Source organism: Anser brachyrhynchus (genome assembly GCF_964034855.1).
Source record: "Anser brachyrhynchus genome assembly, chromosome: 22".
NCBI lineage: Eukaryota > Metazoa > Chordata > Aves > Anseriformes > Anatidae > Anser > Anser brachyrhynchus.
The window spans coordinates 3,621,267-3,647,748 of NC_137715.1; the positions used below are offsets into that span (position 1 = coordinate 3,621,267).

Consider the following 26,482-nt stretch of genomic DNA (forward strand, 5'->3'; position numbering starts at 1 on the left):
GCCTCGTGGGGCATGCAGCAAATAAGCCCAATGCTGCTGACCATGAGCCAGCTGTTAAAGCAATATTTACTCAAAAGTTAACAGTAGCACAAGACTTTGCACTGCTTCTTTCTTCTCCAAAGCTTTCGTGACCCTGGATTGGGTATTTTTTAATCCCCAGGACAGGATTACAACACCAGTACCTCCCCACGTCCCAGGTTTACACACACAAGAGCTTAAACTCAAGAGGGAGCAGCACCAAACACCACTAAAGCCAAAGCAAATTCCCCCCAGACCTGACCCCCAAAACAAAGGAGCACATCAGGACCTACCGGAGCTTCATGGCAGGGGTCAAAGCAGACTCTACCTGGGGTACTAAATCCAGGAGCAGAGCACCCAACTTGCAAACCCCAAGGGCATCTCCCCTGCCCTTCTTATGGCCCTGGCCAACGCGACCCAGCTGGGGCTGCTGCGGTTACAGCCCCAACCCCAGTAACTGCAGCCACTGACGTGGGGATTGGGCACAGCCCAGGGAAGGAGAAATCACCGAGCACCTGCCAAAAATCCAAGCTGTTTTCAAACAGCTCTCCTGGATGTGTGTTAAAAGAGGTACCCCGGAGCTGCTGGGTTCTGACAAATGCCCAGTTTCCTTCCCCAAGTTCTTCTGTATCCTTCTGGGTAACTGCTAAAAATGAAGGTTTTGTCACAACGTAAGAAAACTGCTCTCATTAGCTTCCCTAAAAAAGTGCCTGGAAAGGTAAAGGCTGGGGTACCGCATCCTGCGTCAGTCGCAGCATGCGTAACAGAGTCCAGGCTTAATGGAGACGAGCATCAGTATAAAAGTACAAATTTTGGGAAAATCTGCATGCAAGCACGTGTTTCAGCCCCATCAATTTCAGAGGGAACTAAACACTCCCCGAGTGCTTTCCCACCGTGACTGCTCTCCCGACCCTGTGAGAGCTGCCTGCCAAAAACATGAACTTCTGGAGAGAAAGGGCTGGGAGAGAAAGCCCGATTCTGGTTAAAGCAAAGCCCAAAGGGCTGCCCCACTGCTCATTTTCCTTGGCACCATCTGGCCCAGATCTGCAGTGTCGGTGACGACTCTGAAGTTTCCAAAGCTCCCGACTGCCAGGAAAAACTTGAAAAAGCCTCTTTAGCTCTCTAGATGACAAATGAAAAGAACCCCAAATTTATTGTTTTTTTTTAGAATTTCGAGTGGGAGGAAGGAAAATGGGACGCCCCATGATTTTTTAATGCCGGCGGTTGGCAGTTCCGTATTTAATGTGACAGCATCCCTTTAAGAAAAACATGTTCACACACAGGAAAGAAAATAAATTGGCAAAGCAATTTGCTTTCAAGCCCGCCTGACAATTCCCCGCACAACCACTTTCCTTCAGCCTCGGTCAAGCCGCAGCGGCCAGCGCTTCACGCTGGGCAGCGTATAATCTAAGGGTTTAAGGATGCTTTGCTGGTTGACAAGCCCATCTGCTAATCCTGGAAGCGGTAATTTATCCCAGAGACAGTACAAAGAGATAGTGGAAGAAATAATTCGTGGTGCGTGAGACGGAGAGGAGACGCCTTGTCATGTTATCAGGCTGACAGCCCCCCAGCACAAACAGGGATGCTCGTTACGGAGCCTGAACCCGGCGTGATCAAAAGGGTTTCTTCATTCGGGGTAGGAAGGGAAAAAAAAATTAAAAAGAGAGGAAGAAAGGCAAAGGAGAGCTAAATCAAAGTCTGCGCTTATTGTTTCTTATGAAGGAAACTTGTGAGGAATGCTTTCTGCGGGGCAATTAGTAGCCGGGAGCTGAGGGGGGTAGGGGCAGGACCCCGCAGGGCTCGCTGCTGTCACCCATGGGGGTCAGGGAGCACCGGCCCCATGCCCGGCTGTGGTCCTGGCTCGGTGGGAGCCCCGTGGTGATTTTGGGGTGCCAGGGCCCCGCAGCACCCCCTCGGTCACCATTTACCTGCGAGCACAGGTCAGCAGCGACCAGGAGCACGGGGCAATTCAACGACGGGGCTGCGTGTGGCTGTCGCTCCTAGCTAAAATTTGGGCAGCCTAAAAGGGGTTAAAGCTTTAAAAGCCCTCAGCAAATGCTGAAACCAACATCTCTCTCCGTGCTGCACATTTTTGTCTTGGGGTCGGCAGTAGGGACGACCTGAAGCTGATGTGGGCATCCAGAGGGGCTTTTTCCCATGTGGGAGCTGGCGTTCAGGAGGCTCTCTCCTCCCATTCTTCCAATTAGCAGCCACCGGCTTCCATTTAATCGTGTCACAGCCTCTGAGAGCTCACCTTGCAGCCAGGAGGAGGGCAGGGGGACGAGCACGGTGCGCTGGCATCGCCCCCTGCCTCCGCGGCCCCCCTGCCTCCGTGCCCTGCCAGCCTCAGCCCCCCTCACGTGGGACATTTGCACTCCCGAGTCCTGATGTTACCTCCGTGTCTCCGACCGCATTTCTAGGACATCAGCCATCGGCAAATTAGGGCAGTGCAGCTGCTTCATCACGGCCTCTTTAAAAAGCAGTTTTGCTCCAAAGGAGGCTGCAGACAGGGCTCTGCTCTCCGGCCAGGGCCAGGGCCACAGAAACCTCCCCGATTCGGGAGGCACGAGCAGGAGGAGCTGCGGCTGCCTCCCGCTTTGTGCCCGGCTCGAAGCACGTAACCAAAATGCAGGCAAATAAAAGCAATCCCCTGGGCAGTGCCTCCTGGCTGCTGGACAAACCGAATCAGCGATATTATTTCGAGGGGCTCGTCAAAACACATCCCAGAACTGATTTCAGTGCACTGGCGGGGCCAGGCAGGCTGCTCCATCACCCAAATTTCCCTCTGAGCAGGGGCCGTGTTCCTCCTCCCCTGCACCAGAAGAGAGGAACACCTTCATCGCCCTGGCTCCTTGCCTCGGCTCCTCTTAGCTTTCGGCACAGACTTGTCTTCGCACTACTGGAAAGCCATCACTGACAGGCAGGGAATGAAAGAGGACAGATGATAATTAATTGTCCACATCTTTCAGCGTCTCCTGGATATGGGCTAATGAAGTTATACATGACTCTCTGGCTAGAGGACAGCAGGAAAAGAATCGTAGAGCTGGGGTTTACTGTCAGCGATAAGCGTGGCCCGAATTACGCAGCTCCTCTCCGCACACTGCTTTGGCTTTCTTTGGTTATTTCCAAACAAATGCAGCTCCTGGAAGCTGCTGTTGCTCACTCCCTTGGTTGTTACAGCAGCTCTGAAAGCTGCAGGAGCCCCCTCTGGGCACTGTGAGCATCCTTCGAGTAGGCAGAGGTCACCGGTGTCAGGAGAGAAGCGTGCGTGCCCAATTAAATGGAGAAACCTTTGCTCCGAGAGGACCAGAAGGACGCGCGTGTCAGCTGGCAGGTGGCAGCTCCGATATTTATTTGGGCAGCACCATTGACATTATTTAAGGACCTCTAGTGGGCCAGCTTTCCTGTTTAAAAGGAATTTGCAAATGGGTTCGTGAAAAGCCGCTTGTCTCCCTGCCATGGCAAACACGTGGCTGCAGGCAGCCGGCACCGAGCGCGCGCATAGCCGTGCACCGTACGCGCCACAGCGCTGGTTCTGCGGGGCAAGGGAGGCAGGGCAGGTCCATAACCTGTCACCCTCTCTGATGCCTCCAGATATTCACTTTGTTTGGGGTTTTCTGCAGGGCGATGGCTCCCTCCTGCACCCCAGAGCTGAGCGCGTGGGGACCCAGCTCCTCCCTGCTCCACCGTGCAGCCACCTCGCGGCACACATCACATCACCAGCACTGGCAACGGCGTCATCGCAGCAGCTGCCTTAGCATCACCCGGTGGGGCACGATCCAGAGGGGCCAGCAGGGCTGGACACGGGGGTGGAGGCTCACAGGGAGCTCCGCTGCAGCACTGGGGGCTGGAAGGCTCCTCCTGCCGTTATCACCGCCCATCAGCGTGTTGCAGGGGGACACGCCGGCAAGGGGACTGGGCAGAGGCGCTGGCAAGGCCACATCCCAGGACATCGGGGTGCCAGACCCCACTGCCCACCTTTGCCAAGGGTCTGAGCATGTTCACGGGTGGGCAACGTGAGGAGGCAGCCAAGGCAGGGGTGTGCAAACTGCACCTGGGGCCAGGGAGCCCCAGAGGTCCCCCCAGCCCCGGTGCACAATCCCAAATACAGCTGTGCACGGGGACGGGAGCAGGGCTCCCTATTTCACCCCCAGCACGAGCACCCTGCTGCTGCCTGATGATGCTGGCCAGCTGCCGGCTGAAATAAAGCACAGCTGGAGCAGCACCGAGATGCCCGCGGGCACGGCGATGCCCCGGCACCGACCGCGGCCACCCCAGGGCCCCCGGGGACGCAGGCGGAGGACGGAGGCCGGGCTCGGCGGAGGCTGGGCTGGGCTCTGCTGGCAGCTGGCGGGAGGTGGAGGCGTTGTTGTTATGAAAACATGCGAGGGCCGTGTCTGAAAACATTGCAAGGAGCCAGCTACATAAATAGGCCCTTTATGGCTCTTTCCTGCTCGAAGACAGGCCCTTTCACGAGCGCTTGGCTTCGGCACGGCGGGGTTGCTCGGCTAAAAGGGCTCTTCGTGCGGGGCGCGTGGGGGGAGGCAGGGAGGCCGGGCGAGGCGGGGAGGCCGAGCGGCAGCAGCGGAGCAGCAGAGCTGTGGCAGAGCCTGCCCAGGCGGCCAGCACGGCCCCCCCGGTGCCAGCACCCACCTGCATCGGTCCCTCTGCCTCTGCAGCTACCGACGAGGCCTGAGCCATAACCTCCATCACCTCGCCAGGACCTGAGCAGTCACCTCCATCGCCTCACCGGGATGCTCCGAGACAGATCATGCTGTGGTCCCCAGGCACCCAGGCCAGAGGGTGAGCAAGGAAGGGGGCTTTCCGCAGAGCCATGGCAGGGACCGGCGCTGTGGGCCTGTTTTCCAGCCCCAGCTCGTCCCTTTTGTGCTATTTCCAGGTCAGGTGCATGAGAAAGCGGCGTGGCGAATCCAGGCTCTCCAGGCAGAATTTCTGCTGGAAGGACTCGAGGCTTTCCCCCCCGAGGAGCGGGAGGCTGGGACCTGCCTCCTCCACCGCCACCGAGCCCTGCGTGGGGCACGGCAGCTCCTGTCCCCAGGGACACCCAAAAAGCAGGAGCTGCGATGCCAGGGACCGGAGAGCATCTCGGCGCAGAGCACCTGCCACTCCGCAGCACTTCCACCGGTATTAATCAACGGTTTTATTAGAGAGCCACCGCTAATTGAGCACCTCCAGTGATCCATCTGGTGCCAGCAGCCGCGCCTGCAGCAGCAGCACTTTGGTTTTTTTCGGCCACAGCAATTTAACGCGCTCACGATCCAGTTTGTGCCCCCTCAGCACCAAACCCCACACCGGTTTAGGGTAGTGGGTGACTAAAGCAGCGGGCAAGCGAGCGATCAGTGACTCCGCGGATCATTTTGCTCATCTCACGGCTTTTTTTAGCCCCCCCATGGACAGACTTCCCGTTGCAAACCCCGGCGAGGCGCAGCCGCTGCTCCCAGCCTCTCCGGCTGTAACCTGCCCCGTGTCCTGCTCCCATCCCAGTGCCATCCCCTGGAAGTCACTGCTCCCACCTTGGCCACTTCCCAGGCTCCCCCTCGCTGGCCATGACCTTGGAAAGGTGCCTGGGGCACAGCAGGACGATGCTGGGGATAAAAGGTGATGGAGGATGAGCGTGGAGTGATGCCGGGGCTGCCCCGGGCTCGGCTGCATTTGCAGGCTGCCCGGGTGGTGCCGAGGCAGTTTTTCAAGGCAAATATTCGTTTCACATGGTCCGCCCTTGGAAAACAGGCTCCTCCAAAAGAGAGCGGAGAGCACTGCCAAAGGCTTTGCGGTGTTTTTCTTTTCCACAATCCTCCCTTTTATTTTTTATGACGCGGAGGGCAGCGGGACAGCCCCAGTCCCGGGCAGGACGGGGCAGCCCAGGAGGTCGGTGTCACGCCGGAGCTGCCCCGCGGTGACTTTTATCGAGAGCTCAGCGCTAAGCTCTTGTCTTAGCAGTAACCCAGGGCTGCAAACACCAGGTGCTTGAATTAGCAAGCTGCTGGAGCTGGGATTCTGCTACCAAACAGCCTAAAGCCAAGGGTGAGCACGGTGCAGGGACAACCTTTGGCGGTGCCCCGTGCAGCAGCGATGCCCGAGCGGAGCCGTGCCCGGCGCTGGGATTTGGGCTGCTCCCTAAAGCGGCTCCATTTTCACTTTCCCTTAAATGATTTCCCAGCTGCTTCCCCATTTGAACCGATAATGGGACTTCGCTATCTATCTGGTTTCGAGGGTTGCTTGCCTTGTTCAAGCTGAAGAAAATCAATTCCCCTCTCACTCGAGGCTTTGCGAGACAGATGAACTGAAAATCTCGCCTGCCTGAGCAAAATATTTATTCAGTCTGCGAACAGATTTACTTTTGAACTTTCTATAAATACAGCCGAGGGCACTCATTTAATCCCTTACCAGAAGACCTAATTTTATTTGTTTTATGTTTTTTAAAAAAAAAACTCGCTTTTCCAGCGCCTCGTCAGCATGTGGAAAAGGGCAGAGGAGCTGACACCCTTCTCGGCAACGGGAGCGGGACCGTGGGGTGCCCGAGCGTGGTCCCACAGTGGGACGGAGCTGGTGATGCCTGGAGGGGGGTGATCACAGCCAAGGCCTGCGCCTCCCCAGCTCCGCAGGGTTTGCTGCTATTTACTTATTTATTTACACCCGAGCAAAGCGGCTGCCGAGGGCTGGAGCAGGCAGAGAGAGGCCAAATCCTCCACAGAGGCTCCTTTGTCCCCTTCCCCGCTCGCTCGCGGGCGCACAACGCTTCCCTGTGCTCGGCCGCTTGGGAGGGACCCCCACAACCCAGCCCCTGTCCGTGCCCCCCCCCCCCCGCACCCTGCGGCTCCGTCCTCCCCCTGCACACCAGGCAGCAGGGCTCAGCGGGGCAGCCCGTGCCCCCCCGGGGGGATCACCCCACCTCTGGGACCCCTCTGCTCCATCCACAGCCCAAAACAGGCTCCGTGGGTGTAGCGATGGGCGATGCAGGCAGCGATGTGCCACAAGCCTGAGCCTCTCCCCAGCCGCCTTCCCCCCCCTCCTTGGGATCACAGCTCGATCCCGTCCCTGAGCCCTGAGCACGCAGCATCCCTCATCCTCCCTGCCTGCTTTTCTCGTGGTGCTTAACAGCCAGGACCGCAGGGAAACCGGGCTCCTTGCAGCCAGCACGAGAAGAAAAAGCTCCTTTGGTCTGGGTGGCGGGGGGGGCGGTAGGAAATTGCCTCTCGGTGCCCACCAGGAGGAGGAAACTCCGCAGCCTGCCAACAGTTCCCAAGCGCCCACACCACCGCCTTCCTTGCCAAAGAGAGGGTTTGCCCGAACCTTTAGGAAGATAAACATTTGTAAGGATGAACTGAGCATCTTTTCCGCTGCTAAGGACCGGCAGGCAGGTGCTGGACCGCAGCTGGATGCTGGCAGCCCCCCCGGCTCTCCATGCTCTGCTCGCCGGTGCCGTGCCCGCGCCGAGCACTGCAGCAAGGCACCGGGCACACGAGCACCCTGGGGTGCAGGTGGCTGCCAGCTTCCTATAAATCCTCTTGACTCATCCCCTGCCTAAATACGAACTCATCCTGCCCCGGGAGTTTTCAGCCCAGAAACGTGTTGTGCCTCATGAGCATTAATGGAGCATCGCAAATAATCCACCCTCGGAGCTGGGCGCGCTCCCCTTGCGACCGGTGGGGGGCACGATCCCGGAGCCCCAGCTCCCCATTCCCTCCAGAAACACCAACCCCAATTATTGCAAAGTTGCTCCCCCTCCAAATCCCCTCTGTGGTTGCCCTGCTGTCACCACCTGGCGTGGATTCGAACAGCGGGGTCACGCCAGGTCCCTGCCCCGGCCCCACCACCTCCCACCCCGCACGCTGCCGAGAGCGAACCCACGCGGGGATGTGCCCAGCGAGCAGGTTGCTCCGTGTTTCCCCATAAAAAGCAGCCTGGCGCATCCCTACCTTGTGGAAGGGCTCCTCCAAAGGCACAGCATGCCGTACACCACGAGTGGCTCTCTAATTTGACACACTTATTAAATTGCTATTATGCCTGCTTGCTAATTACCTCCTCGGGAAAGCAGAGAGGACAGAAATTTGACATTGAGAGGTAAAAATCTGCAAACCTAGAAAAGTCAGGGCCAGGGAACAAGGCTGAAAACGGGGCTGCTGATGAGGTGTCCCCCAACCTGACAGCCACGTCCTGGAGCTGAAGCAGGACTGGCAGCCCCCCCTGGACTGGGAAGAGGCATGGTGACCCCAGGAGCCTCCATGAATCCCCCCAAATCACCCCAAAGTGCTTGTCCTGCGCACCGCGCCTCTCGCAGCAAAGATTAATCCGAGTACCATTTAATCCTTAAAGTCCTTTCATAATGATGCTCAGAAATAAGCCTGCAGAGTTCCTAATACTTCGTGAAAATTTGGAGTTGGGATATTTATAGGCTTCACCTTATAAATGCGATAAAGCGCACCCAGAAGTGGGCATTGGAGGGTTTTGCTCGGGGGGGGAGGACCTGATGCCGAGACCCCCAGGGCCTCAGACTGGTCGTGCCCCCCCCCTGCTTCCAGTGCATCCTCTGGCAGCCGCTGGCTCGGTAACAAGCTCCTCTTGTCGGGGCTTTTTTTTTTTTTCCTCCTTCCCTCTCTATAAACACTTCAGGGTTCCTCAAAAGAAACTTCAGCCACACACCGCACAGTAAATCTTCTGTGCTGAAACGCTCGCAGCAGTTCAAAGGGATGCAAAGCAGCGGCGCTCCTGACCGAAATAAACAGCGCCCGTGTGCGTGCGCCTCTCCGCGCCATGTGCTGTGCTTCGGGAGACGGGAGGGGAACAGATGACAAACACCAACGGGAAAAGCGGCGCTTCAAATAAATAAATAAATGAATATTCGGGGGCCTCGATTCACTGGGAGCCTCGTCAAATCCAGCTCCGCCTGGGCTCAGGTTGTTTTCTCTCCCAGACGAGCGAAAAACCTTCCTGCGGGCCCAGTGGGGAGGCTGCTCGGGGCTGGCGGCTCTTTGGCTGCTCCTGGTTTGTTTTCCAAGAGCGCAGCCCAAGGTCGTGGCACGGGGAGCATCACCAGCATCTCCTCTGGCAGGCTCGGCAGGACGAGGAGCTGCAAAGGTCCTCCAGAATCAATTCCCCTCCGTGGGTTATTTATAACCTGGCGGGGGATGAGACCTCGAGCTGGGCTGGCAAGCGTGCGGCCGAATCTCCTTGGGCTGGCGAGCGGGGCATGGGACAGCCCAGGCAAGGAGAGGCTTGGGGTTAGGAGGATGCTCGTGGGGTTGAAATTCCTTCCCGGAGAGGACAGCACGTCCCATCCCACGTACCTGCTGTGACGCCTCTGATCTGCCCTTTTTAGTTTTAAGCATTAATTCCTAGCTGCTGCTCCTACCACTCTTTTTTCTTTTCATCTTTGCGACTTGCAGATTAAATGAGGAGAGAGCAGGGGATGGTTCTGGTGATGTGCGAGGCAGCGGTACGAAGCCTTCAATTATTTCCTGCTAACACGGCTGAGTTCTCACCGAAGGTCCGTACCCGTGAATTAACGCCTGGGCTCGCAGGAAATACCGAAGCAGAGCCACGCAGGGAGCCAAATGCCAAAGCTCTACGCCACCTCAGGGGCCAGCAATTACACACATCTGCAGAAACCCCAAGGAAGACGTTTGGTGGGGGCCACCGGGAGACGTTTGTGTGCAGAACTTGAACCCCCGGCTCCCCCCAGCACGGTGCACGGGCTGATCCCCAGTGATGCGCCCTAATTCCAACCAGATTTTGTGCTCCCCCGCCAGCCCCCTCGACGTTGGGCTCGTGCTGCTGCTCAGATGTGGGTCGGGGGCTGCTGGAGCAGCACCGGGGCAGAAAACCCCCCAGGAAAAAGTTTCTGGGTGGGCAGCGAGTGCAGGGTGGCTGGGTGCTGGGAGCACCTGGAGGTGCTGAGCTGGAGCAGCAAGGGCTCAGCGCTGGAGCTCTGGGACGCGATGCACGAGCCAGATCCATCCCGTTTGCGGTCAGGGCTGGCAGCTGCTGGATAAGCTCCTCTGTGCGCTTCTCTCCTTGGAGAGGGAGCTGTTTGTTGACATGAGGCACCGGTTTTTGTCCAAACCCTGGAGAAGGGAGCCACCCCAAAGGCTGCTGGCACCAGGGCACGGTCCCCACCGCAGGAAACGCTGCTGCCTGAAGAGCAATTGAAGTGTTTTGAGACCAGAAATCCCTCCGGGTGCTGGACCTCATCCACAAGGCTGAAGCTCCTGGCAGGATGAGGCCAGGACCCGTCTCTCTTCCAAAAGCAGCTGGCAAGGGATGCAGGAGACCCCAAAATGAGCAATGAGGGCGCAGCCTGCTTGCGGGACCGGCCTCGTGCACACGCTGCGGACACCAGGAGGTGGGGAGCACCGGGTGTGCCGCTGTAACCCCCCCCTCACCCCTGGGCTGCAGCCAGGCCATGCCGAAAAATCCAGGTCTAGGCTCTGTCTGCAGTGAAAAAAACACTGGGAACGGAGCAAAAACTCTTTTCTGCAGGGTTAAAAAAAGACAAAGGTTCGTCCCATTGCGCTGACCTCGCTTTGGCCATCACAGGGCAGAGAGGTGGCCCCCGAGCCCCCGTGTGCCTCTTTGCTGTGCCACCAGGAGCGGCCAGCAATGGAAATTGTCCCATCCTCAGGCAGACGCAGCGGGATGCCCGGCCACGTGCGTGTGCCACCACCAGATAAAAGAGTCAAGATCACAAAAATCAGGGCTGCACGCTGCTCTGAAAACTTCCAGGGTTTAATGCTGACAGAAGCTGCTAATTAGTCAGCCAGCCACGAGGACAAGAATTAAAACACCGCTGCTCTTTTCAGTATAAAGCTCATTTTCACCCTTTGGACCAAACCTTTCCCCCAGAGGCATCCCCAGGCATTCCTCCGGTCACCCTCTGGCTGATGGCTCAGCAACCTGGCACCTGCAAGGCCAGCTCACTGATCCCACACCTCTCCAAAAAAATATTTAAATTAAAAAAAAAATAAAAATCCTAAAAAGCTCTCGATCCTCTGCCACGTTCACAAAGGAGTGACCTGCTCCTCCACGCCCTGCAGAGCTTTTCCCAGTTCAAAGGCAGCGGAGGTCTCAAAGAGCCGGGTGGTGACAGGGAGGTGAGGGGCAGCCTCTGACCTCACGTTGGAAAAAAAAAAAAAAAAAAAAAAAAAAAAACACATTTCCTTCATCCCACGGCCGATGCGGAGCAAGAGCCAGCGACCAGACGTCAGAGCCAGAAATACCCAAAGTGCTCACGGCCCTGGCCAGGTACTGGGGCCACCGTGTCCCGGAGACCAAGCCTGGCGTCCCTCTGAGATGCCCCAGCTCCTCCACTGCCTGGGGTCCAAGGTACAACATGGACCCTAAAAAATATACGTGGATAAAAGCATCTGCTCCGACAAGCCCAATTAAAATTCAATTGAAATTAAAGACTGGCCTCAGAGCCAGGTCGAGCAAAACCTAGCTCGGTTTGATTCCTTCTGGATCGAAGCTGCTGGCTAAAGGAACCCCGATGCTCTTCCACGGGGAGTGCTGCAGACCCCTGCCTCCACGGGACCCCCCCTGCTCCTCCATCCCTTTCAGGGGTTCCTGCAGAAGGAGCAGCCCCCGTCCGCGGGCAGACACGGGCACGGATCAGGACTTAACCTCAAACTGTTTCCCTTGCAATTTCCAAGCGATCTTCCTTATCACCTAATTAAAAAATTTCCATAATTAGGCCGGGGAAAATCAGAGCTTGGGAACGTTCCCATTTCAAAGAAGCCCCAAGCTGTGCCGCGGTGCAGGGTGGGAGCCCCCCCCAGCCCTCCCCCAGCTGAGCTGCCCCCCACTGCAGCCCAGGAGAGTTTTAATGCCCCCTTTGTGGGGGGGTCCCACAGCTTGCTGGGCTCTGGGGGAGCTGGGGAGCAGCCCCCCAAGACGTTCTGCCACCTTCACCCCAGTCCTTGCAATGCAGCAGCGTGGTGAGCCCCCCATGACCATCGGGGGAAAAAAATGTTGTGTTTTTTATTTATTATTATTTGTGTTTGTTGTTTTTTTGTTTTGTTTTGTTTTTTTTTTGTTTTGTTTTTTTCAAGTATGGTGAAAGCTTTGCACGGGAAGCCAAGGATCCCCCTATACACACCCATTAGCCACAGCTTGACTTCTGAGCTTCCCGAGGCTCCTTAAATACCCAGGTTCTCTTTTACGACTCGCAAGTAAATTATTGTGGTTCTAATAAAAAAGGAGCACTTGTTACCATGCAGCCACAGCGTGAATTTCCGCGAGAGCACAGATATAATTCTTGACGGGGCCTTCTTGGCGTATAAATTATGACACTATTTTGGAGGCAATCTGAGAGCATCAGACTAAGAAACAGCCTTTGTATATCACAATATTGTTTCTAAATTGACAAATAGACCCTCACGGGCTTCATTGCTCTGCTCGGGGTGCACGTTTTTGCATTCCTCTTTTCCCTAGGAACAATTAAGGACCCCCAGGACTGGGGGCTCTGGGTTTGGAAAAGTCAGGCACTGGCCCCAAAAAGGCTGAGAAATAAGGACAAGAGTCTGCGAGGGCCGGAGCTGAGAGAGGGGCTCTCCATTTCCCTTCCCTCATTTTGAAACCCATCACACTTTGGAGATTGCCCAGTGCTTCCAGGACAAGTTTGATTCCAATCCTGGAAATTCAACAGCAACTCGATTTAACACGTTTTGATTTAACCTGAAATCACACAACTTGAGTTAGCCCCACAGCCTTCTCCCGTGCCACTACAGCCCAGTGCACTGGGCTGATGATGCCAACCACAAATAAATGAGGCAGAGAGCAGAAACAGCCTCAAAACAGCCTGATGGCGAGCACTGCAAGAGGGAAGGGAAAGCCCCACAGCGCTGGGTGCGATGGCCCTGTGCAGCTGCTCAGGTTCCGTGGTGCTTGTACTCCTCCTGATCGCAAAAATAGAGCCAGCACGTCTGAGTTGGGTGTCTCGGTGCTCAAAGAGAGAGGAAAAGCCAGAGAGGAGAGAAGAGGCAGAAAGATGGGACCTGGCAAAAATAAATAAATAAATAAAAATTTTAAAAATAATAAAAAAACTATACTTTTAATGGGACAGCATCACCTTGCACAGGCTTGTTGCAGGGTCCGATCCTCACCCGCTGCAGCTGCGACATCAGTCCCTGCATATTCCAGCTAAGGGGACGAGACCCGAGGACCAGCGAGCCAAACACATTTTATTCTTAAACCAACCTCCTGGTTCATCAGCACAGGATGCCGGCCGTTTCATCAAGCAAAACCTCCTTCAACGGGCAGCAACTTCACCAGCCCAGGCCAGGGACCAGGTCGAGCAGGACGCGACGCCAGAGCTGAGCCGGGCTCGTGCACAAAGCGCCCGGCGTTAAGTCACCGCGCAGCGCGACATAACCGCCCCGAGAGCTCGGAGCCAAGCTTTGCACATTTGCATACAGGATTATACCAGTCTTTTTTTTTTTTTAATGCATGCAGCAGATTACAAAACAAGCAAAAAAAAAAAAAAATCCCACAGCAGACATTATCACTAGCCTGATTCTGAACTCTACATATGGCGAGAGAGCTGATCGGCAGCAGAGGTACGCTGGCAGCTACGCCGGAGCAGGGTGGCTCCTCCCGCACCCCCACGGAGCTGTTTCAGCCAAGTGACAAATCTCCCCCAGAGAAGCCGGCACTTGGCTGGATGGCTCCATTGAAAAACACCTGCAGCCACTTTAAGGAAAAAAAAAAAAAGTCAATGAGCATGGATTTGACTTTCAGCGGCTGCGGGAACTCCTGGCCAGGCTGAAAGCCTAGGACAGAGCCCCGTTTATTTGAGGACTGTCTCATACAGCGGCACTTCCCACTGACGCTGTTCTCAGTGCCCCACAAGCCGACCCACAGACTTGCACAGAGCATCTAAAATCCACGCTTGGCCGCCCCAGCTAATCGCGGAGACGCAGCCGATTTCTGCTCCGTGCCGAGCAGCGCAAGGCCAGCTCCTGCCCGACATCGCCACAGCCCTGCCAAAAGCTGCTGCTGCCCGGTGCAGGCAGCGACGCGAGCACGGGAGCAGGCAGCTCGCGCAGCAGGGATAGCAGAGGCAGCACTGATCCCCTTCGCACGGGGGAAGATAACCTAGCAGCCCCATAAAGCCTCCAGGAGCCTAAACCCGGGCCCTGGATGTTAGGTTCAAGCAAAATCATTTCCTGCATTTAAGACGCACTTTTAAATTTTGCTCTGAAAACGAAAAAACAAAACAAACCAGGCACACGCAGAGGAGAGAGAGGAGTTCAGATCCTGTGCAAGAGGCGGTTTTCCCCCCGCACAGCCGGCGTGCAGCACCAGCAGCTCTGCCGCTGCGCTCTCAAGGGCAGGTCGCAGTCGGGCACCTTCTCATTGCGACTTGCTCCGAGCAGGGGAGAGCTCCCCCAGCTCTATCCCAGCCCGACACGACTCGGAAAAAGCTCCGGAGACAACTCACTGCTGCTTCCAGCTTAGAGTAAAATAGATCAGTAAAGGCTGAGAAGGGCGCGGGCAGTCTCCTGGATGCTGCTGCCACTTCTGTGGCCGAGCTCCCCGCTGCTCGGCGAGCCCATCGGCGGGCTCCTGCGCCTGCCTGGGAGGGCTGCGCCCTGCCCCAGACCGCAGCCACCCCGAGCTGCAGCGCTCCTTACCCGGCTGGCTAACAGAAAGCCCTTTTGTAAGGCTTCAGCAAAAGTCCTTTTCTTTAAAAGCCGGGTACCCCTTGTGGAGACAGCTAGCAAGCCGCGGCTCCATTTCCAAAGCCAACCTCGCCGTGGCTCCAGCAACCCCAGCGCCGCGAGCCCTGTGCGGACGCCGTGGTGGGTGCGAGCGGGGTGCAGGTGGTGCCCACGGGCACAGCCCCACGGGCACCCACGCAGGTCGGGCCGCACACCCCGATGGCACGCAGCCACCCTGGCAAGCACCGTTTGGGCCCAGACGATGCCCACGGACACAACCCCAACGCGTGCCCACGCGGGTGGCACACGGCGCACCCCAAAGCATCGCCACCTCGGTAGCCACAGGCTGGGAGCTGGGGCTGCTGGGGGGCACCCAGCACCCACCTTGCACCCCCGTAGGTCCCGCTCCGGAGCAAAAGGCAGCACAAGGCTGCGATCGGGGCTCCTGCAAAGTTCCTCTGAACAAGTTTCCCTCCTGTCTCCGCACCTTCCCACGAGGAGGTCAGTGGGAGCGGGGGCTCTGCCGCCCCCCCTACACCCCTCTGCCCCTGTGCTCGGCTCTGCACAGCCGGGCTCGCCCCATAACAGGCGTCAGAGGGGAGAACCGGGGCGGAGAGGGGGGGAACCGGAGCATCCCCGCCGGGGCACGGGGCTGCCTCCCCGGGGGCCGACCTCCCCCCGGCTCCTCCGCGCCTCGCCAGCGCATCCCCCCCTCTTCCGACAACTTTGCCGCGGCCACAACTATCCCGACCCCTCGACCCGGGCCGGATCGGGCTCTCAGGACCGGCGGCTGCCCCAAAAAGCCCGTTCCGCCCCCGCCCGGCCGCCCTACCTGCCCAGCCGCCCGGCTCCGCCGCCGTTTGCAGCATCCTCCCGCCGGCTGCTCGCTCCCGGCTGGGCGAGCGCGCTCCCGGAGGAGGAGGAGGAGGAGGAGGAAGAGGAGGAGGAGGAGGAGGAGGAACGGGGGGGATGAAGGCAGCGTGCGCGCCGCCGCGGGCCCGTCCCCCCCCCACCCCCCCCTCCTTCCTCCCCTCCCACCGGCACCGTGCGCATCCCGCAGGTTTGGGGAGGCAGAGATTTGGGGAGGTGGGGGCCCCCCAGCCCGGCTCTGCTGCCTCGGGTCACCCCCGAGGGGCTCCCCACATCCTTCCCGGGGGGTGCTGGGGGGCAGGAAGGTGCAGGTGGGTGCACAGAAGAGGGTGAGCCAGCAGAGCAGCGGGGAGGGCACCCAGGTTTTTGGGGGGACAGAGGCGCCCGGTGGCCTCAGCGCCGTGCACACACTCAGGTCCCAGTCCTGCCCGCCGAGCTTTCCCCTCCACCTCCAGGCCAAAGCTCCCAAGTCCTGCAGATGCCAGCAGCAGAAAAACACCCGGTTCTGCATAAACCTGAAGCACGGGGACCAGCGGAGGTGGCACCGGTGGCCCCAGTGGGGCCGCAGGGCTCTGCTGGTGGCACCGCCCCAGGGGTGACCTGGAGCTGTCCCAGCGGGGACAACACCTCGCGTCGTGCCCAGAGCCTCCGCAAGAGCTGGGGGAGCTCAGCTGCTGGTGGAGGAGAACGGAGCCGGGCTGGAGGGGGGGCCTGCGGGGAGCCGCTGCCTGCTCTCAAGTCATCGCTGCTGGAGCACAAGGCACCCGCGAGGCTGAGGCTTCTTTGCTGACACGCAGCTGCCTTGTGCTAAGATCAACATTTTTGGGAAAGCGTGTGTTTTCCTGTCGCTGTCATTAATATTTCAGCGGCTCCCAGGACCTTTAAGCGGGGCCACGCGGCGTTGACACAGGCGGGCAGGTATAAAAAAGACCCCGCTCCCCACCCCGAGGAATATTCTGTCTAGACGCCTTACATAATCACATTTTGCCCTCCTCCAGGACGCCGCGCAGAGGATCTCAAAGCACTTCGCAAACTGCTAATTAAGCTCTGCAGCCCGGCTGCGAGGGAATTGCTCGGCCCTCCCGGGCTCCCTGGCCAAGAGCACTCTACACCAGAGCAGACGCGCTCAGGAGCTCTCAGCCCCGGGAGCTCTCGCCCCCGCTGTAGCAGCGGAATTGATGCCAGGATGGAAAAGTCCGATCAGGCAACCAGGAGCTGCTGGCAGAGGGGCTGGAGGCTGCTGCCTGCGAGCTCCGGGCTCCTGCAGCAGGGCTGGAGGCTCGTGGCGCCACCCCAGCTCCCAGGAAGGTGGAAATCAGGGGGCAGAGACACCAAGTCCTCTCCAGCAGCTGTCTCGGGACCCCAGATGCTGGATAATGACCTGGTGGCCCTGCAGCTCTTGGTTTTCCCCACTCGGACCAAAAGCCCCTTCCTTGCCACCAGAACCAGGGCTGGGGGCCCAAGGAAGAGCAGCGCAGCACCGCTGGCTCTCGTTGTGAATCACTCTGTTTTTTAAGAACCCTTTCCCCAAAGCTCGTTGCATATATTTGCCGTGCCGTCTGATTTTTACAACGCTGGGTGGTTTTTTTTCCCTCCCTATAAATAATTACAGGCAGCCTAATGGATCTCAAACCTTGCATTACCTTGGCTGTCAGGAACTTGACAATTACGGCGTAGCCTTCCTCTCCGAGGAGCAGACAGGGCTGCAGCTCCTCCACACTTTTTGCATCCCCGTTAACCCCTGCAGCCTCTTCCCACCTCCCACCACGGCACAAACACACAGCTGGCCGTATCCCCACTTCCAGGATCACTCCCCATCCGCTGTCATCGCTGCCGTCCCTCTCCCCTGGGCAGCCTTTCACACCACTCAGCCCAACGCGATATTTTCTTTGCCCTCATTCCCATCTCCTGAAGTTTTCATAGGGTAACCAGCAAGCTTTCATGCAGGGATATTTTTAATTAACCTCATCTTCCATGCCCATTTTGGCCTGTCCCTATTAAGGATCTGAGCCAGCACCTGAATTAGGGTTTAGGGGCTGCACCCTGGTAACTTATTTGTGTGCCCGTTCAGCTGTTTTGGAGCTGTGGAGTGAAATGAATTTATTTAAATAACTTTTATTGCAGTGAGGTCCCAGGGCCTGGAGGGCCTGGTGGGGTGGCTCAGCTACCGGGTGGTAAATGACATTGTGCCAGGGGCTGTCACCCGCGTGTCCCTGCGGGGCATCCTGGCTGCAGGACGAGCCCCCGGCCAGGCAATTCCAGCAGTCTGCTCGGTGGTGGGCCCTGAACCCTTGGACATCTGGGCTCAGATCCCTCCAGAGACCTGGGTTTCCAGGGGCAGGAGCATCTACACTGCTCCCCTGTAACCCTGCACCCCTACAGAAGGAGTGGGGATTTGTAATGAAATGCAGCTGTACTGGGGGGGGGGCTCCTTGGATCAAATTTCCCGCCCCCAAGTTGGGGTGGAAGCGGATGTCCCAAGGCAGGAATCGGATCCATCAATTGCTGTTAGTGGTCCATGGGCTTGCTCCAGCCGAGATTTTGGGCACAGCTCAGACGGTCGCTCCTTCCCCACCACACCAATGGGTTTTGCCAGCTGAATTCCTCACGCGAATGTTTTCCCTAGCGTTATCGTCACAATCTGCTTTTATTTCCTACACAACCTTGCCCAGCCGCATCTCACTCCCGTCTCCTTCCCACGCAGCCGCAGCCTCGGCTGGCTCCAAACAAACCCTGACTTATGGTAAATAAACTTCTCTTCCCAGAAAAAAAAAAAAAAAAAAAAAAAAAAACCACGGCACAGAGAAAAAAGGCAAGGCATACGATCTGCATCCCAGCAGAGCTACCCAACCCTCGTAGGGACACCTCGATCTGCATCCCAGCAGAGCTACCTAACCCCCAGGGACACCTCACTTCTCGAGTGCATCTCAGCTTCTCCCTGGGATGTTGTTTGTTGCTCGTCGCCCTCGGGCCTCTTGGTTTGCTGCAGATCGTCCCGAAATTGAAGGCAAACCTCTAAACAAAAGGCAAGGTCGTCTCCGGCTGCGCCACACAGAACTGCTGTGGGTTGATTAGCAGGAGGAGACGCCGCTTCCAACCCCTCCGTCTCGCTGCATGTACCCACAAAGTTTCTCCCCATGCCCTCGTGCTCGTTTCTTTACGTAGCATTGGACGTCCAAAAGAAAAATTAGTCCCCAAAGGGAAGTTTTTGCAAGCCAGCATGGGCCCATGCAATGCAAGAGGCAGCACCGTGCAAAGCCACCAGCATCGCCGTAAGCTTACTGCTCCCAGACGTTCCTCTGATTTCAGCTTCTCTCCGCAGCTTACCCTTTATGCTGGGAACAGGCATGTGTCCAAGCTCAAAGGGCACTTTTCCTCGTGTTTATGGACTTGGGCAATCCCCGGTCAGCAAACGGGAAGTTTTACAGCTCAGCCAGCAACCTAAGGGCAGTGGGGGAGGACCGGGGGCTTCCCAGCCCCCAGCAGCAAGGGGCTGCCACTGCCCGGGGACACCGCAGGGACACGGGGCAGGGGCGGTGGAGGAGCTGAAGGCAGTCCTGGCCACGATGCTTTTGTGATGCTTCCAAGCCCAGAAGTGGAGCCGCAGGACCAAGAGCCCTGCCTGTGTCCCACCAAGAGAGCCAATGGTCCCATGTTGTGCAAGGGGAGGTTTGGATTTGGAAGAAATTCTTCACGGAGAGGGTGGAAGCATCAGAAGGGGTTGCCCAGGGAAGTGGTGGGGTCCCCGTCCCTGGAGGTTTTTAAGGGACACGTGGATGTGGCACTAAGGGACATGGCTTAGTGACGGGGCTCGGTAGCTCAGGCTGATGGCTGGACTTGGTTTTGAAGACCTTTTCCAACCTAGCTGAATCTGTGATTCTATGATCCGTGTCCCAAAATCATCCCAAATCACCAGAGGACAGCCACAGGCTGCTCAGTACCCAGGCGTGGAGGGGACGGGTGGGCAGAGGAGGGGACACGCTGCAGCTGCCCAGGGATGGGGAACCCAGCACAGGTCCCACAGCCCTGGTCCTGGGAGGGCTCCGTCCCAGCGCCGCTTTCCAGGAACCCTCCCTGGCTCCTCGGCCGTGGTGCTGAGCTGTGCCAAGCTGCTCCCGCAGCTGCTGCGGCCGTTCAGCAGCTGTTAAGCCTATAATTGCTCATTGAGTCATAAATATATATATATTTTTTGGTGAGAGCAGCACTGTCAGGGAATTAAAATCTTTGCAAAAGCCCATAAAGATTTCATAAATGTTTCAAATCCAGATCAATGAATCTTCCCAGCCTGGAGAAAGGGGAGGCAATAGGGAGACAAGTCTTTAACCAGAACTGGTTAAAGGCACCTTTGTCAGGCTGCAGGGTATCTGTCAAAGCTCCCGTGGTGTCCCCAGGGTGGCCCATGCTGGGTGACATCGTGGTGGGGACACAGGTGGGAGGACAGGGGCTGCTCCACCACTGCTTGGAAAAGCAATGAGCCAGTAAAACGGAGCGAGCGCGCCCATGCCAGCAGCACCTCGGCTCTCCTGCCAGTGCTGTGCCCATTAGCCCAATTAGCAAATTACCTGGCTCTTGACAGAGGCAGTGATTGGACTGGAAATCAGCCTGGAAAAGGGGGCCCTGCCCTTCCCTTCCCACATCCCCTCCGTGGGAGGGCACCGGCCCCCAGGCACACACCTGCGTTTGGGTTTGGGGGAAACCCGCGCGGTCCTCAGGGGCCAAGGCTTTAATTCTGCACAAGTTGCTGTAAAAAATAAAAAAAAAAAATGTGAAGCTAAATCATTTGCAGACCCTTGTACATGAGCAATTACCTTGTTAACCGAATCTCAGCGCTCTGCTGCGAGGTGCTGCCGTTAGCACAGCAGCGAGCACCCCGGGGCGCGTGGGTTGGAGATCACCAAGGGCTGCACCAGCGCCTTCCTGCTGCAGTTAGGGACAGGGTGAGAGGGCTGGGACATCCCCGCCTGTGTCCTGAGCTCTGCCAACACCTTGCCTCTGTGGCGACCATCTCCCTCCTGCCACCGAGCTCTGGGGACAGCAGGACCAGGCTGGTGACCAAGCCCATGTGCCAGGAGGGACGAGCCACCCAAACGCCCACGTTCCAGCTGCCCCTGCGCACCACACTCACGCGTTTCATTGCAACGTTTGCCTTTCTTGGACTTGGTTCAACTGCGAGCAAAAGAGGACGAAAAGCAAACCTTGAAGCCACCTCAGATGGTTCCAAAGCACACGAGCAGAGCCAGCTCTCCCAGCGTTACACCAGGGCTACCCTGGGGCCACGGGGGCTTTGTCCCATCTCTGTCCCAGGACATGGCTCCTGGTTTTGCAGAGCAAGAGCACGCAGCAGATCCTGGCACAGGGGCTGGCAGAGCAGCCCAGAGGCTGCCCCGCAGCGGGGATGCTCCAGCCCCACAGCAGGGATGCTCCAAGCCCCACGGCGGGGACAGGAGCCAGCAGCCATGCAGGGTGTCCGGCACGCGCCCTCCTCTCCTCCAGCAGCAGCTGGAAGGAGCAGGGGGCATTGAATGACTTCAAAAACAAGCACCGGGGACAAGCGAGCCCCGGCGATGCTCTCGTGTTTACAGGGTTGCCCAGGCACCGCTCGCTGCCGCGGCCGCCTCCGCTCCGTCCCGTGCGCCGGCTATTTTTGGTGCTGAGCCTTCTCTGCTGATGGTTTTATTAGCTTTGTGAAACATCCAGGCGGGAGGAGAGCTGCTCCGAGCCTCTGCTTCACAGCTACACGCTAACAGGCTTGGCGAGGAAAGGCTCAAGGACCTCCGAGCGCAGCAGCGGGGAGAAGCAGCCGCCTGGCTACTGGCAGAGCAGTGGGCCAGATGATTTCTAGAAATTAAAAATATCTGGGGAAGAGGCCACCTGGCTTCTGGCAGAGCAATGGACCAGCTGATTCCTAGAAATTAAAAATATTTGGGGCAGTAGTGCCCCACCAGCCCCTACCCGGGTCCCCAGAGCCACGCTGCTGCTGGCAGAGTTTGCACCCCAAGACCCTACATAAAAACCCCGGTGGTTGCACCCCAGGACCCCACATCCGTTCCTCATCCCCAGCTGCTCACCCAAGCATCCTGGTGCAAATGTCACATCCCGACGTCCTCCCCCAGCCACGGAGCTGCCCCCGAACCGGTGCCCAGCCAGGAAAGGCTCCGGTAACTCAGCTCCGGCAGAGGCTCCTGTTAGTGCATGGCAGTTGTTCTTCCCTTCCTGCTGTAACTTTTAATTAAAATCTACAAAAGGCGAGATAACTAGTCCCTCCGCATAATTGCAGGGAGCAAATTTTATTGTATAGAAAAGCAGTTTTAAATTTTTAATAGACTTATTTTTAAGTTGGAGCAACACTTTGAAGGGAGCTGTGAGCCCTGGTAACATTATCAAAGGCGAGGAGAGGAACAGAGATGGGTTTATTACATGTTCCCAATAAAACTGTTATTTTAGGGGAGTTTTGTGCTTCTTCCTAATGAGAGATGAATTGCAGCAGCTTCATTTGCTGTAGGAGGAAAATTAAACCCAAACTGATAAGAGGCCCAGCCTCTAGCTTCTGACTTACCTCCCAATTATAAATGAAAGCTCACAGGCATTCCAGAGATGGGACTTGATGTCTACATTAATTATAAATAAATTATCTACACTTAACGTTTAAATGAAATTCCAGATAAAGCTTTATATTTAGAAGAGCGTCACCACATAAATATTTATGCCAGGACTCCGGGGCTGCTTGGGTGCGATGCGGGGAGCCCCGGCTGGGCAGGAGCAGGGCAGGACTCAGCCCTGCACCCGCTTTTGGGTTCAAACCCCAAAAACCTCTGGGCTGGAGGGTTGGGAGAGCGGGTTGTGCATCGAGGCTGGGACAGCCAGGTGCTGGCAGCCTCCCCTGCATGCACGTATTTGGGGCTGAAGGTGCTAAAAGATTTCCCTGGTCCTCCAAGCCCCGAGACCCAGCGGCTGCATCTTGGCTCTTCCCAGCGGGGAGCACCGCGATGGAGCAGCACACGCTGGGGCACCAGGGTCAGGGAGAGCGAGGCTCACCCCCAAAAAGCTACACAGGGCAGGAGGCAGCACCCACAGCGTGGGGAGAGCAGCACCAGACCCCGCAGGACCTGGGGTCACAGCAGCTGGGAGCCAGCACCGTGAGCTGGGGGGGCCTCATCCTGAGCACGGACTTGGTGCTGGCAGCATCGGTGGCCCCACGCAGGTCTCCGGCTGATGGGGTCATCACAGATCTCACAGGGGACAGCCAGATGAACGAGGCAAGGGCAGACCTATGGGGAAAAATAACCTGGGTCTGATGCTGGGGGGCACAGCTGTCCCCCCCCCCCGTCCCTCCGCGCCACCGGAGCAGCGCACGCCTGCCCCCTCCTGAAGGTTACTCCTGCCTCCGGGGCTCAGAAAATGCCACCGAGGCCAGCTCTACTCCAGCAATAGCAACAGCCACCTCCCTGCAGAATAAGCCTAGTTCTCATTTTCCCTCTCAGCAGCCCTCCCCCAGGCAGCCCCTCGGGGGACAGCAGCCTTTAAAGCAGCCCCCCCCCCCCCCCGGGGTGCGGAGCCTCCAAACGGCCTCACCTGGGTGCTGGGGCTCAGCTGCGCCCGGCTCTGCTGTGCCGGGGAGGTGCCGGGAGCCCCCAGCTGGGTCTCGGTGCTGCTGGTTTGTACTGGGGGAAACTGAGGCACGGGACTGCCCAGGGCCGGTGGCAGAGCAGAGGCCGTGGCCCAGGTGTGTTTGTGCCCCCCCATGTCTCCGTGGGCAAAGCGGTGCCAATACAAGAGGCAACCTCAGCAATTTTCAGCCCCCCAGCTGTGAGGACAGGGCGTTATCCACCCCGTAGCGTTTTTCCCAGCTTTGCCCCAGCCGCTGCAGAGAGTTGTACAGCTCGCACAGGTTTGCCACTTAGCCTGGGCTTAAAAGGAGAAGTTTTTTACGCTTTAATGCAGCTGGAGTGGGAAAAAAGAGAAACTTGACAGGCCCACGGTGCAGAGAAACTGCAAAAGAGAAGCAAATAAAAGATGATTGAAATAACTCAGCCCTCATTGCAGAAGGGAGGGAAGGATGGCAGGGGAGCTCTGTGCCCTCCTGTGCTGGGCAGGCTCCTGCCAGCCCCCCCAGACCCCCCCGTTTGCTCTGCCGCTGTTTGCCAGCCCCACACGTGCCCATAACAGCCAGAAAGGGGGGCATGGAGAGCCAGAACCCGCAGCGGGTGCCAGGTGATGTGCTTGAAACCAAACGAATGGCACATGGGGCTGTAAACCCCCCCTGCATCACCGGTCACAGGATTTCTGGTCCCAACCTGACCGTGCCGGAGGGGACGTGGGGCTGCGATGCCGTGGGGCTGCAGTGCCGTGGGGCCGAGCATCCACAAGCCAGGGGCAGGCAGCCCTGAACAAAAGGGGCAGATTTGGGGTGGCCTCAGGTGCCAGCCCGCAGCCACCGCGACGGGACACGGTGGCACGAAAGGCACGAAAGCAAACCCTGAAGCTTTCCGATGCCTCTTTAGGACCAAAGAGCGCGTCCTGCCTGCTGGGCTCAGCTCTCTGCAGCCTCACGGGTGACCTGGAAAAAATCTGAGCGAAAGCCCCGACTGCAACAGATCCCTCCACCTCCTCCGGCCACGGCTGCTGCCGCTGGTCCCGGCACCCTGCGTCCCCGGGAACATTCCCGGCTGTGCTGCTTCCCCCAGCGCATCGAGCATCGGTGACCACTTGTGCAGAGCATCCCGGCCACAGCAGGGCATGGGGACCACGCAGAGCACCCTGGCCACACCAGCGTGTCCCAGTCACACCAGTGTGTGCCCGCGTGGGCCGGCAGCGAGGTTTCGGCATCGCAGCGCCCGGCGCATTTGGCCGGGAGGTGCAGCGGGGTCACCTTGGGTATCGCAGCGCTGCACAGCCCTCGCTCTGCAAGGGGAGCGGTATCTCATTTCTTCCTCAATTAGCTCCTGATTATCAGTGTCCCAGGGCCCCTTTCCAGGCCCTGTTTAATGCGCCATTAATAATTAATTTCTCAGATAGCAGGAATGCAGCGCGGGGTTAGGGCTTTGTGACTAATAACTGCCGGAGCAGCCCTCGTCTCCAAGGGACAAATGAAGGGAACAAAAAATAAAGAGAAAGAATCAAAGGTAATATGTTTTGCGGCCTTTAATCAAACGCTGCATAAAGAGTTTGATTACTCAGGTGAGGAACACAAGGGCACGTGCGTGCTCGGTGGCCACAGGCGGCTCGGCTCCCACGCCTCGCCGACACCGCCGCGGCATCACCAGCATCATCCTGCCCCCATCCTTGTCCCCATCCTCGTCCCTACGCCTTCCCCTGGGGCAGGGAGTGAAATGGGGGCACCTGGAGGAAAAGCTCGATGGCCACCAAAGCAAAGCAGGAGCAGGGATGCGCTGCGCCACCTCTGGGTGCTGCGTGATTTGGGGTCCTGCAGCCGGGATGGGTGCCCCGCATGGGAAAATCCGTGAGGTTGTGGTGGCACGAGCAGGCGCAAAACGCATTAGAGGGGTCGGTGTGTGACACGGGGGGGCCCTGCAGAGCCACCCCCATGGGTGCGAGGAGCAAGGAACGTGCTGGAGCAGGGACAGCTGCTGAGCAGATGTGCAGGGGTGGCCCCAGCAGGGCCAGCCCCGCTCTCAGCACCTCCCAGCTGCCAGGGATCCCCCTGATTTACAGCAGGAACCCGGGGTTTACAGGGATCCGGGTTCTGCTGGGCTGGGGGAAAGCTGAGCTTGGGCCCTGGGAAGCACAAGCTGAAGAAAAGCATTTTTTTTTTTGCTTTTTCCTGCAAAACAATAAGCAAGGAATGTGGTAACTCACCCCCCCACAGCCACCCAGCGCAGTCACCCGGCTCCCAGAGCAAGAAACCAAATTCAGCAGGACAAGAGAGAGAGAAAAGGAGGATCTGGGGTCAGCATTTAATTACGTAAAGCTAATTTACATCAGCTGATGAAGAGGATCAGTACACCGAATATTCCTACTGCATCCCCATTTCTTTGCCTGATGGATCCCAGGCTGGTTTGCTGGTACCTGAGCTGAGTGCACTCGCTGGGGGCTTTTGCAGGGCTTTGCTCTGCAGCGAGCGGCTCCGGGGGTCCACCAGGACAGGGCTCTGCTGGCCGGGCAGCTCCAGGCTCCTGGGACGGGGCTGTCCCTGCCGCCAGCACGGATCCGACCCCGAAAAGGGGACGGGGAGAGGGGGAAAACCAGCGTCAGCCTTGCCGTGCAGCGAGAAAGAGCGCATCTTGTTGACAGCTGCACATTAAGCGTGACGGGTTTCTGACAGATCCAATTATAAAGCCAGGTCTCAGCAGAATCGCAGCCCCGATATTTGGTGCATGAAATTTCGTTTGGGAATTTTTCAATATTTCAGCTTTGTGTCCCTGGTCCTCTCCCGAGCCCCGGGCCGTGCAGACTCCAGTGGTCGTCCCTGGCTTTCGCACCCCCCACTGTGCTGCGTCTCCTCCCTGCCTGGGCTGCTGATGCCCAAACCAAACGCAGAGGAGTCACAGCGCAGCTGAGCCCCCGTACGCACGAGCAGGGACCTGGCTGCCCTGGAAATATTTCTTGCATGAAGGCAACTGAGGAGATTTAGGCCAAAAGGGATGCGGGGCTCTGAAGCAGGCTGGAGCCCCGGTGGTGCTGTGGTCCCAAGAGCCGTCGGGTCTGCGCTGAGCGCAGGGCTGGAGCTGCACCAGTTCTTTTTATCAACCACATGCCCTGGATGAGAGGTTTTTTGTCATTATTATTATTTAAATAGCAGCTGAGAGGGCAGCGCTGTGCCCCAGTGCTGACCATGGATGCTGCGATCGTAGGTGGGGAGGAAACTTGGGATAAATCCTGCCAAGTTCGCAGCGTCAAGGCCTGAGCTGCGTCATTGTCCCCCGGCTCTGAGATCTGGGAGCTGCTGGGAAGACAGA

The 26,482-nt window shown here is 57.8% G+C and overlaps 1 protein-coding gene and 1 long non-coding RNA gene across 3 annotated transcripts in view; one reads left to right on the forward strand and one right to left on the reverse strand.

The window, feature by feature from the left end:
* Window positions 1–15,682, reverse strand: part of LOC308181698 (uncharacterized protein C17orf113) — a 55,698-nt gene extending 40,016 nt beyond the window's left edge. Inside the window, exon 1 of one of the 2 annotated variants that reach the window (XM_080565231.1) lies at window positions 15,529–15,682. In XM_080565231.1, coding sequence (XP_080421357.1) covers window positions 15,529–15,565 — 37 coding nt within the window. In that variant the 5' untranslated portion in view covers window positions 15,566–15,682. Of the gene's footprint in view, window positions 1–311; window positions 937–15,528 lie in introns of those variants that run through there. The other variant, XM_080565232.1, reaches the window with a different exon arrangement.
* A 141-nt stretch (window positions 15,683–15,823) lies between these two features.
* Window positions 15,824–16,998, forward strand: LOC308181712. Its single transcript, XR_013941559.1, has 2 exons — window positions 15,824–16,484; window positions 16,565–16,998. It is a non-coding gene; the product is annotated as an uncharacterized lncRNA (long non-coding RNA).
* The last annotated feature ends 9,484 nt before the right edge of the window (window positions 16,999–26,482 follow it).